Source organism: Dromaius novaehollandiae, chromosome 2 (genome assembly GCF_036370855.1).
Source record: "Dromaius novaehollandiae isolate bDroNov1 chromosome 2, bDroNov1.hap1, whole genome shotgun sequence".
Classification (NCBI taxonomy): Eukaryota; Metazoa; Chordata; class Aves; order Casuariiformes; family Dromaiidae; genus Dromaius; species Dromaius novaehollandiae.
In genome coordinates, this window is record NC_088099.1 from 105,902,423 (window position 1) to 105,918,730 (window position 16,308).

Below are 16,308 nucleotides of genomic sequence, written 5' to 3' on the forward strand. Positions count from 1 at the left end.
TTTTCTTGTAGTGCTCTAGTGGTCTTAAAGTACACAGGGCCATCTGGGGTTATTAAGGTGTGAACCTGAGCTGTGTCTGTGGTGTAGCACACCATTTCCTCCTATGGATTAAACACATACACTAGCTGTGGCCTCTCAGGAGATAGTTGCTGATCCCTGCTGCAGGCAGCTAGACTTGCTGACAAGAGAAATGATGTGGAGCAGAGGTAGGCCACCTTTTCCTTGACAAGAACTAAGTACATCTTTCAAATAAAAATAGGCCCAGCAGGCTGCATCTTCACATCTTCCTCTCCTTTTCTTCTTCCCTCTCCCTCTTATGTTCATCAGTAGGAATGTGGACAGTAGGACATGAAGCCATGGCTTGTCCTGGCCTGTGGGATGCCATGTTCCCCATCCTGGAGGTTAAAGAGAGAAGCCACAGTTTTTTTTGTTCCCCTCACGCTTCTGGGGGCAGCTAGCAGAAGGCCAAAAAACTGAGTGGGGAAGTCTGCTCCCATGTAGAAGAGCCTGGCTTTCTGATGGAGGAAGCTCTCTCTTTAGAGGAACAAGAAGGGCGGATACTTTTCCGTGAGCATTAGTTCTAGTCTGGCCTTGGGCTCTTAAGGCAACCAAATGCGTACATACACCCCATACAAAGACAAAGTGAGACACTGCCTTAATGCATACACACATGCAAAGTGCCCAGCCATGCACTCCTACACGTTTTGGTTTTCTTCCTGGGCATCTTTTTCACAATTACGATTTTCTATGAATAGTGTTGATTCCAATGTAACCTGGAGCACTTGTTTTGCTCAGAAGATCTTTTAATTGCTCATTCACTCCTATACCCTCTCTTTTGGAGTCTTCATTCTTTTTTGTCTGCTGCCTTTTGACGTGCACTTGCTGAAGGCAACATACAAAGGCTGCTATTTCTTGCTGGGGCATGTTGTTGGAGCATGTTGTGTTCAGCAGCTCAGCTTGCAAGGACAACTTTGGCGTGAATCATTTTGCTCCTCCGAAGTAGGAGCTGCCATGAAGAATGAGTAAGCCAAAAAAAAAAAAAAAAAAAAAAAAAAAAAAGGAAAGTGAGAGTGAGAGAGAGCATGTGTGTACAAACTGAGATTGGGAAAGTGGGAGTGGTGTCAATGAGCAAGCGAGCTAACAGATTCTTCTGCTCGGCAAAGTTTCACCACAAGTAGCTAGTTCTTCGTGCTGTGCCGATTTCATTGATTCGTTTGCCAGTCTTATAGCCTTCAAAGTAAGTACAGCTTTTTTTTTCCCCTCTGATACTTTAATTATTACCTAATGAGTAGTTAACAAATCTACATCATGAAACATAGTTGTGTAAAGGGAGTGGGATAAAGAAACTTCTACAAAAAGATACATTTTTTATGTCTATCTACATATGAGAGGGCATACCAAAGCCCTCCCAAATGGTTTTATAGAACATTTTGATTTCATCCCAGAATTGCTGCATTTATCATGCTACATGCCTTCCCCTCAAAAGATTATTCGCAAATGTTGAATAGGTTTTGGCAGTTGAGATTGCAAATACGTTAGGAATTATTAAAATCTTTTTAGTTCCTATTGTCTATTGCAAATTGCTTGGCCTGTATGACAAAAAGCAGGATGTGTATGATGTTGTGAACATGCTCCATGTGTCTAAGTAGGATTTAGGCTGTTTTAGAAGTCTTTGTTGCAGAGGAATACTCCTCTCATTTTCTGTGGGGGTATATACACTCTGCTCTGCTTGTTTTGGCTTATTAATCAAGTGACTAATCCTCACCTGCTTAAAGTGAAGGGCAGGAATTTAAGTCTACTAATTATCAATTTATTTTCCTTGTGACCATTTATTTTAAGAATTCACTGGCTATTCAGGTACAACAAAGCATATTCTGGGGGTTAGTTTCTCTCTTTTCTTTCTGGAGTGACTTTCCCTGCTAGATTGCTGACAGTGCTTTTTCCACAACCATATAAGATTCACAGAGCCCATGGAAGTAAAACATCAGTCTGGTGTTTTGTGTTTCCTAGAGAAATGTCTGTTCAGAGGGGACTGTGTCCTTGTTAGGTAACCAGATAGTCTGCCTGTTGGAGAGCTGCCATTCGTTTAGAAGTAGAAGAAAAGGCCCACAAAAATCTTCCACTTCCTTTATATTTTGGGTCTTTTATATTTTCCTTTTTTTTCTGTTTACTATTGTTATCTTTATTTATTTTATAAATTTTATTTATTTTTCCTATTCCTATTTATTTTTTCCTATTTTTCCTATATTTTCATATTTCCTTTATATGATGTACCCTTTTTATTTTCCTATATATTTCCACTAAGAGCTGAACTGGGGGCATGTTAAGTGTGCTTGAGCTAGTTTTGAACATTAATGCCTCATTTGTCAAATAGGCATGTGGGTCGTTTCATATTGTTTATCCTCTCAGAGGAAAGTTCGTTTAAACTGAAGTGACCACAGTGCTTTCACTCACAGCTCCTAAGCTGTAAAACCAATGCATCCCAGATATCAGCTAGCCAACACTTTCTACACTTTGCCTCCAACAGATGTGTTCTCCCACAAGGACTGCTTAACCTAGACAAGAATAAAACAAATATTCGTTCTGCATCATCAGATTATCCCTACCAAATAGCTAACCTGATTTGTCAGGTTTCCACACAGATGTCGCTGTTTTCCTGATTATTGTTTTAAAGGATAAGCTATATTTAGCTCTTCTCTTAGTAAACAAATACACAAACAAAGCCTTTCTGTTTTTGTTGTTGTTGTTGTTGCATTCAAGAATGACTAAGCAAAAAATGGTATCTTATACCAAAAAACATGTGTAAATCAAGTTTCCCTAAACCAGTCCTATAGCCTCTATAGTGTCTGAAGGTGTTTCTATAATGCCTTGGCCTAGTCACAGGTTTAAGCAAAGCTGGGTGGATCACAGGCTACCTGTGCTCAGAAGATGCCACAGTGCCGCAGGCCTCTGTCAAAATGCTGACATACTTCTTTCCTGGGAAAGGAGGGACTCAGCACATGCATCAGCCCTTTTTCAAATTTCTTTTTCAGCTTTCTGGCTCCTCCCTGCTTGAGAGTTCCCCGTGACTCAGGAGCCCTGTCTGGTTTCTAAGGCTGCTAATGGGCAGCTAATGGACTTTCCTCCTGATGGGAGTCTCCATCCCTCTGGGATGTTGCTTTAATGATCTCTCAAAGCTTGGGACTCTCAATGCTTTAAAGAGGTTCAAGATTTTGTAATATTTAATACAGTAAATTCTTTTCAAGAATATGAATATCATGAGCCTCTGAATATCATACATCATTAATAAATGCAGCCTGAAAACTCTGACTGACCAGGTGCAGTTCAAAAAGGTGGTGGAATAGAGATTATTCTTTGCTATCCAGCCCAGCATTCAAGAATAAGGATGAAGCTGAGCTTTTTTTCAAACAAAATGCCCTGAATCTGCATTATTTCAACTGTAGCACTAAAAGAAAGAAATCGTAAGGATGGAGAGCTTTACAACTACTAGAACCAGTTTTACCCAGCACAGAAGAAGCCACAACAATATCAGCAGTTACTGGATGAACAAACAGTAAATGAAAGGTTCATCACAAGACATCTCAGGTTTTCAGCTAAAGTAAAGGATATTCCTTTCTTAAAAAGAATATTAAAGTCTAGGAGAATATAATCCAAGATGAACAATATCAGAGTTACCAGTAAGGACAGAAGAGAAGAGTTTCTAAGGCATGTTACAGCTTTTCACTGGTGTAAGGAAGAAGAGTTTTATTTGATTTTGCAGAATCTCCTATTTGATTTCCTCACTCTCAATCTCTTGCAACCCAAGAGAACAAAACACAGTTAGCACATACACATTTTAAAATCACAGTAGATCCATTTGCCAATACAACTGAAAATATTACTGGTAAACGGGCAGCATAGTATTTGTAGTTCAAACTCAGAGTGGAACAATAATTATTTTCAAAAGATTGATTGCATATTGATTCCTAGCTGGTAAGGATAGACTAGATGGAATAATATTAGGCCAGCCAGCACTAGAATATGATATTATACTCCACTAGTAAGTTCTTCTGCCATTCTGCATTGTGAGATTCTGCATATTTCAGTCTTTGTGAAGATTATAGATGTCTAATGACAAATTCTTCTTGGTTCCTTGGTCTTTTTCCAACAACTTCTTAGTAAGAAATGCCTGGGAAGTCAGTACTTGCCCCAAATCTACACATTGTGATTTTAGCTGAAGTGAGAGGAGAGGGAGAGGGGACAGAGATAGTATGCACATGTATTGTGTGTTCATGTGTGAATGATTCTTCAGAGGATGAGTTATTGGGGAAAAATAAAATAACCCATGCAAGGTAGTTCATATACAGTATTTAACTCATGCACAGGCACAAGGGTGCATGTCTGTGATGAGCAAGCGCAGAGAGGCATTTTAAAGGAAGATTTTACATTTACCCCTTTGTCCCTGTTGTTCCAAGTTACTCCCTAAACAACACTCAGGCCTTCACATTGGTTTTAACTGTTTTTTGCCACCGTTCTACCCAAAGCTCTCCTTCTTTAAGTGCTTCGCCCAAAGTTTCTAGGAAGTTTCATTTTTCTAGCAATTAATTGCTCTTGTGTGCAAGAAAGTGTGACTGTGGGAATGAGATAGATAGTTGCAGTGCTGCGGTGGCATTTAGTTCTCTGCTTTATACTCCACAAGCTATCTGGAGTTTCCTGAATCTCAGTCTGACACCAGCTTGATGCGTACTGACACTGTAAAATGGAATCTTATGTGGATAATCTCTCTTTCCAAAGCAGCTGCTGTCAGATTACTAGAACATGGACATGTCCTGATATTCTGACTTAAAAAGAACACATACAAGGGTCAATATTTACAACCTCCAGATGTTGTAAAGCATCCTCCTTCATCCTCTTTTTAAGTGGAGATAACCTTTTTCAGCGATACATATTTTATGTTTTCCCTCCTCAAAATGAATTACTTTTTTGCAATGGGAGGTGATTTGTTAGCAAATAGTTTGTTGTCAATACCAACAAAGAGAGTGCATTGCAAGAATGCAGTGCCAGCTGGGTGTGCTTTTCAAACATGGGTCTGAAAAGCCTTGATTTTATGCCAGTACATTGTCTTTATTTAATTAAATTGTGCAGTGCATTTCAGTAACCTTTCATACAGCATCTTTTAGACCAAAATAAACCAGGTGCTTATCCAAGAATATATAGAGAGGTGAATTACAATAAAACTAAGGACATTTATTTTGTAAAAAGCCTTCTCTAATCAAACAAGCCACACCAGTAAATGAAAGAGTTCTCTTTACTGTGTTGCAGGCAAAATATGCACCCACTCTGTTACTCCCATAAAAATGTATAAATACCACAGATTATTTTGAAAGTCACTACTGTCAAGTACCACAGCTTCAAAGGGACTGCTCCACAGCTTATCTGTACATTCATATTGGATGTTCAGCTAAGCTGGGCAGTAGGGCACATGCACTCAAATGGGAGAATTTTCCCATTAAAAAATGCCTTTCTAAACAGGGTTGATAGTGAATGGTCAAGAAAGATATCCTGCTGGAGACAGTTTGCTGTCCATATATTCCTTTTTCCCTTTTCTGTCTTCTATATTTTGCTTCTCCCACCTGGAGAGATGTTTTCTGGTTGGGATGCAAATGATATGAACCAGGTAAGTAAATTTTTGCAGCTGCAGTGTTAAGTAGTCAGTTGTTTGAGAGAACTCCCTATTCTTAAGGTATATTTCAAAGGCTCAGTAAATCTCTTACCAGTGCAATGCTTTAGAGAAATAAGTGACTTTTCTTTTCGTAGTAGAAAGATAAAATAGAACCCCTAGATCTTCCGTACCAGAGCCTGAAATGTAAGTGTAAATAGGCACAAAACCACACATCTTTATATCACCCCCTCCACACTATATTTATTCCAATATATTGCCAATTTTCCTGGAGAGAGCAAATGTTGAAGACACCGGGTAAGGGTCTGTGTAAAATCTTGTCTCTTTTGAAGTTTCTCTCCATATTCATTTTTTCCATTTCATTTCTGGCTCTGTCAATACCTTTGAATAAGCTATTTAACCCAAATTTTAACGTATTTCCTTCTTGTCGGAACACATGATGACTGGGTGTTAAGTTCACTATACCAGAAGATCACCTTTTGTGTGCTTGCTGGTCTAACGTCAGACTTATGCTATTGACTTATATTCTCTTGTTCACTCATTAGCTTGAATCTACACAAATGTGCTTACACCAAAGTGCAATTTTACCCATACGAAAGTGGTATGGAAGATGAAAATATCCCCTAGCTTTCCCAGAACATGGACTGCAACAGTTGTCCCTTGAGCACCACCCTTTCCATTCCTGACTTCCTAGATCATCTAACTGCCCTGCGGCAACTGCAGTTGTTAGGAACTGCTAGGAAAATATTTGTAGTTAAAACCTTGGAAGCAATAAATGGGTACACAACAGTATTTACTTAGGAGACTTTAAGTTTCTACAACAATGTCAACCAACAGGACCAGACAGCTTTCTGCAGAGTTCTAGCAAGACAAGAGAATAGGGAATCATGCCTTAGAATCATGAAGCAAGAGACAAGTAAGCTTATGAGACTATTAAAGGGATGTCTGGGTGTCAGAGGAGCCCAGAGCATAGGCAGAGAACCTTATAGGTTTGGATGTTTTAAGAGTATCAGTTCAAAACAGATTAAATTCCAATTTGATCCAGTTTGACTCAATATGCATGGGTCACCCTGACCTGCCCAGATTTCCTCAAGTGCTTCTGGTAATACTTTCTCCATGTAACACATGGCATTGCCAGCTGTCACTGAAGATGATGAATCTTACTGAATCACTCACATTTACCTTACTGAGACAAGGCTGAAACCTTCCCTGCTTCTCAGAAGCTGCCGGTGTGCTCTGAAGCTGAGCAGGCTCAGTCAGGCTCTTGCTTTCTCTCCCTGTAGGATCAAGCTGCCCAGTTCTCATACTGGCGTCCCACCTCTTTCTTCAGTAACTAAATGAGTGCTCTGCCCAGGGACCACTGCAACAGGAGCTATAATTACGCTGTCAGTCATATCCCTCTTTCCTTTTCTGTTTCAGGATGACGATGGACGCTCTGCAACTAGCAAACACTGCCTTTGCAGTTGATATGTTCAAAAAACTCTGTGAGAAGGACAAAACAGCCAATATCATTTTTGCTCCACTGTGTACCTCAACTTCTCTGGCTCTGGCATATAAAGCAACAAAAGGCGACACTGCAAACCAGATGAAACAGGTGGGCTGTCAGCATCCTCTCTGTGTGTATAAAATTATGTGTCTGTTGCAGGTGTCTTTCCTATTTATTCTTTTTAGTACTCTACTGGCTGCAATAGCAGTATAACAGTGGTTTCCTTATATGCCAAACTGCAAAGTGTCCATCTGAAATTCGTAAGAGGCCACACTTCAGGGCCTCACATATCAAAAGAGGTTGAAAATCACTGGCATAAAGAAAAAGCTTTCTAAAACATGTATAAGGTGGTAGGGGACATGGGGTAGGCTGAGTTCTCAACAGCTGCATAAAAGCCTTGTCTCCTTTGAGCAACCAGGGTTGATTGTGGTTCCAAATCACAATCCAGATCGCTACATATGCGAGATAATGGCTTTTAACTGTTTAAGAAGGCCTAAACCTTATAGAATTGGAAATAACTTAGCCCTTATCCGTCAGCAAGTGTTCTTGGCGGCCCTATCGTTAACGTTTCCCCTTTCTCATGTGAGACAATGAAGAGAAGATGAATGCAGTAGAAGGGGTCCCAACCTGAACTACGTTCCTCCCTACAAGCAGCTCGTGGTGTTAGAGGGGTTTACAACACCAGGGTGCAGCACCACACCATCACGATGTGATCAGCGTACCAACTCTACACTGTGGGACAGAGAGGCTGCCTCACAGCCTCTTTTGCTGCCTCCATATGAACAGAGATTTACGTAGTTTTTTTTTTTTATCTCACTGAGGCTGCCTTCATTTTCTGCAGTTATCTAAAGGTGAATGAGAAGCAAATTCAGTACACATGTATATGTTAATTATCACTTCACTTTGAGGGACATTCTACATGTTCAAATTCATTTTCCCTTCTTTAGGAGTTCCTCCCTGTGCATCCTCATTCACTGAAGGTATGCCACACCCTTCGGTGCCCCCACTCGTGTCACAGATTACACTGAGTCTTGTACTATTCACAGTGCTATGTAGAAACAGATCCAAGAAGGTCTTCTAGGCATCACAGAATTTTCCAAACAAGAATGTTTTTTCAAAAAAAAATATTAAATCTAAACTTTTTCTTAATTTTAATGACACCCTTTGCATTCCTCACTCTCTGAAAATTCAAGCACTGGTCTTCTAGTGGCAGAATTCAAAATATTAATCTGTACTTCATTTCATTTTCACTTGTATCTGCAATTTGCTTTGAGCCTTCCCATAATAAGTTAGCACACATTCACAAATAGAGGTCTGTTGAATAAATGCATTTATGGTTCACATTTTTCAAATGGTGTACAAAATGTGCTGACCGCAGATACTAAGGAGGAACTTGATATGTTTTTAAATGTAGTATCTCCTATTTTCCATGTGTATTCTAGTTTCTGCCTGTCCCTGAGTTTATGCTTGGTATGGTTGAGTTTTAAATTCTAGATACAAAGGAAGTGAGACTGGCAGTCTTACTGTGGAATATCATTTAACAAAGCTGTGCTAAAAGCTCTCCCAGGTAGATGAGTAGAGGAAGTGTAGCTTTCTCCCCAGCTGTAATTTACAGACAGAAAAGCTTTCTGCCCTTAATGTAGCGAGAAATAAAAGAGTTGAAGGAGGAAATGAGTTGAGAAAGTTGTTTCTGAGGAAAAAATCATCATGGAGTTTAGCTGTGACGAATGTGCTGTTGCTATGTACTTGATAGGTTATTTCATTCTGATCCCGCTGATCAAGGTGAGGGGAGGACACTGAGGGGAACTGAGGCAGTATAGCAATTTAATGTGTCTGAAAAGGTATGAAGTGTTCAGGGAGAAAGAGCAGGACTGGGGGATGAAGGCAATGATAATGCCTGATATGCCTTGTGCAGGAATGTGAGAAAGGTGAGGAGGGTTGGGTGGGCTGCCCTTAAATAAAACAGCCACCGTCAAAAGCCTTGTAACAAGCAGGCATAGATGTTTGATTCCTAAAAAAATAACAAGGTTATTTTTGAATAAAAACAGCAGGAACCTTTCCTCTCTGACGCGTAGAAGCAGCAAGTTTTAGGTCATCCCAGAACTCCCTAGAACTGGACTTGTAATTCCCGAGAGCTGGGATGTGATGTGTGTGGGTCAGCAGCCCTACCCTCAGCTCATACTTTGACTGTCTGCACAAACATAGTTATCTGATCAATTTTTGCTAAAATTTCATGTGATATTATGTATCAATCACAGCAACCAAAAAAACCCGATCATCAGTTAAGCATTTTTAAAGCTTCAGTCCATTTATAGAGAGGGGACTAACTGGGACACTTATTTATTGGACCTAAAAACTCCATATTTTTGGTTAGGAATGTGAATTTGCTGAAAACATCATAACTCCATACTGCAGAGATTTAGTCAACTAAGTTACATTACCAGTATGAACAGCTCTATTGATTTCTGTGGATTCCTCACAGGAAAGAAATACATTTGGTTAAAGTTCTGATAGGATCTGATCTTTAGATTTATGTGAAGCTGTCAAATAAATACTTTTTGAGCAAAGAGCAAGAACTAGCTTAAATACAAGAAGGCACAGGTCTGGTCACAAACAAGCAGTATTTATTAAGTTGTTAGTGGATCTTTAAATAAAAAAAAATGATGCTAAGTATTTTACTGTGTTGCTTAACAGGTACTCCATTTACAAGATGTCAAAGATGTTTCTTTCGGGTTCCAAACAGTAACTTCAGATGTTTCCAGACTCAGCTGTTTCTTTGCACTGAAAATGGTCAAACGGCTCTTTGTAGAAAAGTCTCTTAATCCTACAACAGTAAGTACTGCAGAAAAGTCTTGTGCTATGAATTGCTTGGCTAGCATGTTGATAGGCTATGGTGTGAGACCCTCAACATTACTCTAAAATAAAGCATCTCAGTTTGTCTGTTAGCTGGCTGGACTCAGATGATGAAAAAAATAATCTTCTCTGCTGCCATAAATGTTTGTAGAAGGATCAGTGTGCTGCTAGTCCCCAGGCTGTGGAACTATTGCAACATTTTTAATTCTTTCATTAACATGCATTAGGTCAGTAGGCTTAGTACGTTTTGAATGCATTATTACTTCTATGCCACATCAAGGTCTTTGCATTGTAGGTATGAGTGAAAAGGAGTGGAAAAAAAAGAAGGTGCAAATGTATGTCCAGTTCACACACCCAAGTAATTACTGTATAAGCTGTACTTTTTTTAACATATGTAAGGAGGCACAACCTTGGCCTTATAACTTACAGACCTGGCAAATAACTGAGAAAAACTATTTGTTTTTTTTTTCAAAGGGCCCTAAGCAAGGACAATATCAGCCTAAAAAGTGATGTTTCAGAAAACTTACAGCATGCTTAAAAGCTTCTATAATCAGACTGCCTGCTGTTCAGCCTCTGTTACAGCAAATGTCAATACCCATCCACAGCAATAAAGTCCCCAACTGCACTGCTGAAAAGAACAGGTGGTGAAGACGCTCATGATGTGAACTGTCTGTTATCTCAGTCCTCAGTAACAAACTCTCTAGCTATCCCGTGATAAAGGATGACTTTGGTTGCTTGTGTCTTTCAGGACTTTGTCAACTCCACAAAGAGGCCTTTTCCATCTGAACTGGAATTAGTGGAGTTCAAAGAAAAAACTGAGGAGACCCGACAGAAGATCAACAAGTCTCTTTCAGAGCTAACTGATGGTCAGTACAGTTTAACATAGGGGATGCGATTTACTTCTTTGAAAAAAGAGATCTTTGTCCTCATCTCTTTAGTAATGCTTTCATAAATAAATACATAGTGAAAGTAATGGGACTACACATATTATTTGGATTCCATGCTGTATAAGCCAAGAAAAAAAAAAGTCATTCAGAAGATCAATCTGGATCCCAAATTCCACCTCAAATATTAAACTACAATTAGGGGATTAAGTGCTTCTTTTTGGAATTTTCCCTTGAAGTTAAAATCTTCCACCTGTGAAGTGCAGCACACAAATATTTTAGTTCAGCATAGTGGTTCCATATTCAGCTGAAGCAATTGATACATCGATAATGTCTTGTCGTACTGACAACGAGCGTAAATATCTTCACAGGTAAAATGGAGAATATTTTGAATGAGGACAGTGTAAATGAGCAGACTCAGATCCTCCTAGTTAATGCAGCTTATTTTGTCACAAACTGGATGAAGAAGTTCCCAGAGGCAGAGATCAAAGAATGTCCTTTTAAAGTTAACAAGGTAAGTTTTGAAAAAAATAGAGTACTGTTTCTACTTAAATAAATGTTTCTAACTTTGAACTAAACAAATCCCAACAAGAGAAAATGAGAAATGTTTATTATTACCTTGGCATTCTTGGACTCTATCGAAACTGTGACCAGCGATGAATATAGTGACCAGAGAATCAGCTTTAAACCAAGATATACATCTGGAAATATTTCTGAGATAAAGAGATTACACTCCAAGAATATATTTTTATATATATATACACACATGAAAAAAGTTGGAATTTCAGATTGACTGAAAAAAATAGTAAATTACGAAACCAGCAAACAACTTCAGCTAAAAAGTTTTTTTAAATGATAAAGTTAACACTATGATTTTTAAGTGAAAACATTGCAAAGTCTTTTTTCTGAAGTGATATTTTCCTACTGAATTTGAGCTTTAAAAGGAGTTTCTGGATGAACAGAGCAGTTTGTTCATCTTCCCCATCAAATAAAGAGTTTTTGTTTTGTTTTATTTCATTCATGAAAAACAAAACATCTGGCTTTGGGTAAGCCTGATTTTTTCTTCTTGTTCTGTTTCAGCTCCTGAACCAAAATGTCAGTTATTCCTATTGAACAGCTTGGCCTTCGCTGCTGAGATGTGCTCAGTCCTTGACACTTACTAACATTATGATGCCCTTTAGACAGTATAGATTGTAGCCCTCAGTGAAACAGATATGAAGGGCCACTCATACTAGGTAAATTTCTCTTCTAAGGCACAATACATTGCAACTGTATTAAGCAGAATTCTCTTCTCCTTTTCTTTGGAAGGCCAGCTCCTTCAAGGAGCCAACAGCTATCACTGTAGAAGGGTTTCTTAACACTGGTTTCAGTACATACAAAAGCCAACCAATTTCCTGATGGTAGCACGACATACCATTCCCCCCGAAGCTTACAAACTTTTCTATCTGTCTTAGCTGTGAATTAAAAGGGATACTAGATCGTTTCCTCTGTGTTTTGCAGACTGAAACTAAACCAGTGCAAATGATGAATCTTGAAGCTACTTTTTGCCTGGGCTATGTAAAAGAATTAAAAGTTGCGATCCTTGAGCTTCCATGCCTTAACAAACATATAAGCATGCTCATTCTGCTGCCCAAAGAGATTGAAGATGAGACCACTGGCTTGGAACAGGTGAGAGAAAAAAATAGAATTCATATGATATTTCCCCTGGAAACAGCCCACTTAAAATCAGCTAATCTTATGGAAGGTGTTTGTTATTTAAAAGCTATTTAGAAGGAAACAAAAAGCAATCTTCCTGTGAATTTACCTTCTCATTCTGCTTCTCTGTTCTGATGTCATATTTGTGATGTCATCGTTTCCACTGTGGTCAATTCTGAAGTCATGAACAAGACATTATTTTAGACAGAGTGTGCAGAGAGATAGTTATAAAGTGCAGAAGGTGCCCATGATGCACTTTCAGGAATCTATAAATATTTGAAAATCTCTCACAAAGATTTAATTTTCATGTTATTTTTTTTTCTTGTAAAAGCTTTTTTCTATAATAAAGTATTTAAAGTCATGTTTACTGGGTTTTCAATAGTGCAGACCTTATTTACTTAGGTGTCCTCATTTTCTTCAGTTGCTGTGTACCAGTAGTTTATTTTACTGACATCTTACACTTCTCTAACTTTTAATTTTGAGGAGAGGTGTCTAAAAAGAGCCATTTTTTTTGCAACTGCACAGAAAAAGATAATGAGCCACTACCTAAAGAACAAATATTTCTTATGTCATTTCACTATGAAAATTATAGATCACGTTTTCACCTCTACTCAAAATTTAAAGGTTTAAGAGACAGATGACCTCACTGATTCCCGTGTAACTTACTGCAACTAGGTCTAAATTTCTAAGGCATGAGGAATCTGCCCTTGCAGTTGTGAGGCACTTTTTTACGTAGGAGGAAATTACAGAACATACAGATTTTAAAATGCAGGCCAGGCCTTTCCTTCATACCAGTTTGTCATGGCCCCAAGTTCTATAGCCCCACTCTCCAGTTCTTAAAAATTGTTCAAACAGCTGCATGATTGATCAAGATCATGCTTTGGATTTGGAGTCTTCTTCTATTCCAAATACTAGTAGTTTCATTACTCAGTAGGGTCAGGAATCAACACTTTTGGATCTGCCAATCAGCTATATGTAACCTGGGTCAAGACTGTCTTTCTCTGTTTCCTTCCTGTGGTTGCTGAGGTGATTGCACAACATAAACTTGTAAGGTGCTAATAGCTGGACTATGCACATTCAATGGAGTTGCTCCAGGAGGCCATATCCTATGAATTAAATTATTCATACCTCAATGTAACTGAGAGCATAATTCAAACTTGAATGCTCCAACTGTGAATTCAAAAACTGAAGGTTGCATTTTGGACTTTATTTTTTGGGTGTTGACAGGAGTGGGAATGGCAGGAATAGTCTTTTTTTTTTCCCCCTTTTTCCTTGAGCTGACCATTAATTTTCTTCCTTATTTTATGACTTCAGCTGGAAAAAGCACTTACACCTGAGACATTGTTACAGTGGACCAATCCCAGCACGATGGCCAACACCAAAGTGAATGTGTTTCTTCCAAAGTTTAACATTGAAGGTGACTATGACCTGAAGCCACTTCTGGAAAGCCTGGGGATGACAAACGTCTTTAATGAGAGTGCATCAGATTTTTCTGAAATGTGTGAGACTAAAGGTGTAGTTTTGTCAAAGATCATCCATAAAGTCTCTGTGGCAGTAAATGAACAAGGTGGTGAGTCCCGAGAGGTACCAGGATACCGGATTCTGCAACACAAAGATGAATTTAAAGCTGACCATCCATTTATCTTCTTATTTAGGCACAACAAAACTCGCAACGTGATTCTTTCAGGCAGATTCTGTTCTCCTTAAGTGGGGCATATTAATTATGAAAAAGCACAATTACATCTATGGTGATGCACTTTCCTGTAAAGCCTGGCATCCTATCACCTTTGAAAGGAAATCTGAGATGTTCATATATCAGCCATGTAACACAATGTACTCTACATATGCAGCAGAACTAGTTTGTCTCCTTTTGTTTCACTCCCTTAAGCTGAAGGATTCCCACTATGGAGAACACATCGTATTTTACCAGGAGGTATCCCACTCCCAGCAACAAGTAAATTTTGTTCCTCTATGACTCTTCCTCTCCTCTTCCCCTAAAGCAGAGTGAACTGAGAGCCTGTTTTTGATAGACTGGGAACTTGTAAGGACTCTGGGAGGAAGAGCCGTAGGAAGAGCGACATCCCCGTTCCATAGCCAAACCACTCTACCTCGTGACCCACATTCTATGGATTCCTACTGCCTAAAGGGGAAACGTGGACATGTGGTGTTATAGCCCTCCCCTTGTGCCTGGCTACAATCTGGCAGTCCGGGGTGGTTAAAGGACCCCTGTTAATGCACAAGGAAACAGCACTCAAGTTCTGCAGTGCCGCTAAGCAGTTCAGGGTAGAATCAGAATCTAGCTATCTGTGAAACAGCAGCTGCATTGAGACCTGTGGATGCAAGAGGCAAGAGTAGCCACTGCCTTAATGTACAGCCATATCGCTCCTCTGTGTGAGCTACAACAGTTCATAGGTTGGAGGGTCTGATTCCTCTGTGGGATTTTTTCACGCATTCCTGTTCAAACGTCGAAGAGGGGACCAGTTCACTGCAGCTAAGAGGAGTCCTGTTGTATTTATCCTGCGAAAAAGAAGGTTATGCAATTCTAGGGTAGGAATCAGTTAGCATAATACTAGAAGTGCAACACTTTTCAGGCACAGGTTGTCTGTCATTTCTAATTTTGGTTTGGGCCTTAAGGAGGCTCCATACAATTACTTAATGCCTGAGGTATGAGAAAGAAATAAGGACTTCAATTTGAGTGGGATTAACGTTGTAATTACCAGTCTCCAAATTCCATATGCCATCATGGTAATTAGATTTCATTTCTATCTAAAGACTGCCTGCTGCATATGTTCAGTACTGGTTTACCTAATTACTGTCCAGAATAAAGCACTATAAAACCTGTGTCAAATGTCTGCAATATCTCCAGTGTCAGTCTGATATAATTCATTCTTGACTTCCAGTAGATGATATAGAACTGAACAGATTCACTTAGGCCACAGAGTCAGAACATATGACTAAATCAAGGTCTGGATTTTCCTTATGGATCACATGACAGTAGTTCACTGTAAGGATTACGCTACTAGCAGGTCAAAATATGCAGTGAATTCAATCAAGTATCTTCAAAAAAAAGGAGGGGATTTTATTTGAGAATTCCTCTTGGTGCTTGAGATCTAAAAAAAAACTGGGAAAAGATTTCTTAATGGGAACATGCAATTTGTAGTATGTATATCTCTCTTCTAACACCAGTATTTTTGCTGTGCTGAAGGGAGCACGGCATGGTGGCTAGTATGAATTTGGAGACAGGAGTTCTGATTTTATTCTTGGTGTTGCCAAACCATAAGTAGCCTTTAGTCACAATGATTAAGTGGTTCTACCAGTTCCTCGCCTGTGTGGGCCTTTAATGCTCTCTAACACATTTTAATATCAGAGGGTTATCTGGAGGCACTGGCCCACGTCTTTGAAGATACTGAGGGGACTAACTACCACCAAAGCCAGTGGGAGGTGGATCCCTACAGACCTCTGGGGATCTGAACTGATATACATCAGGTGTTCTGTTATGTGGCTAGAGAGCATAAGAAGAATTCAAAATAAAACAATTATTTTGCAGTCTGTCCTGTCTGACAAGGAATTGCCTGTGAAAATCTCTACCAGCTCAATAATTTCAGCGATAGCTGTATAATATCACTCGACACAGTGGGACACAGGTGACCAAATAATGCTTTAAATGTCTCTGTCTTTGATCAGTTTTGGAGGCTGGAGTCAGAGCTATCTGGAGCTGTCATCATTATGGT

The 16,308-nt window shown here is 39.3% G+C and overlaps 1 protein-coding gene across 1 annotated transcript; it reads left to right on the top strand.

Moving 5' to 3' along the window:
- The first annotated feature begins 1,071 nt into the window (after positions 1-1,071).
- SERPINB5 (serpin family B member 5) lies at positions 1,072-15,418 on the top strand. Its single transcript, XM_026114919.2, has 7 exons — positions 1,072-1,237; positions 7,079-7,253; positions 9,840-9,977; positions 10,747-10,864; positions 11,254-11,396; positions 12,383-12,550; positions 13,892-15,418. The coding sequence occupies exons 2-7, from the start codon at positions 7,080-7,082 to the stop codon at positions 14,282-14,284; spliced, it is 1,134 nt and encodes a 377-aa protein (XP_025970704.1). The 5' UTR covers positions 1,072-1,237; position 7,079; the 3' UTR covers positions 14,285-15,418.
- Positions 15,419-16,308: the final 890 nt, after the last annotated feature.

Bases quoted from the DNA above. Each gene is read 5' to 3' on its own strand.
- SERPINB5 (XM_026114919.2), top strand. From the start codon at position 7,080: ATGACGATGGACGCTCTGCAACTAGCAAACACTGCCTTTGCAGTTGAT. The intron at 7,254-9,839 runs GTGGGCTGTCAG...GTTGCTTAACAG, and splicing joins CTGCAAACCAGATGAAACAG to GTACTCCATTTACAAGATGT. The intron at 12,551-13,891 runs GTGAGAGAAAAA...TTATGACTTCAG, and splicing joins AGACCACTGGCTTGGAACAG to CTGGAAAAAGCACTTACACC.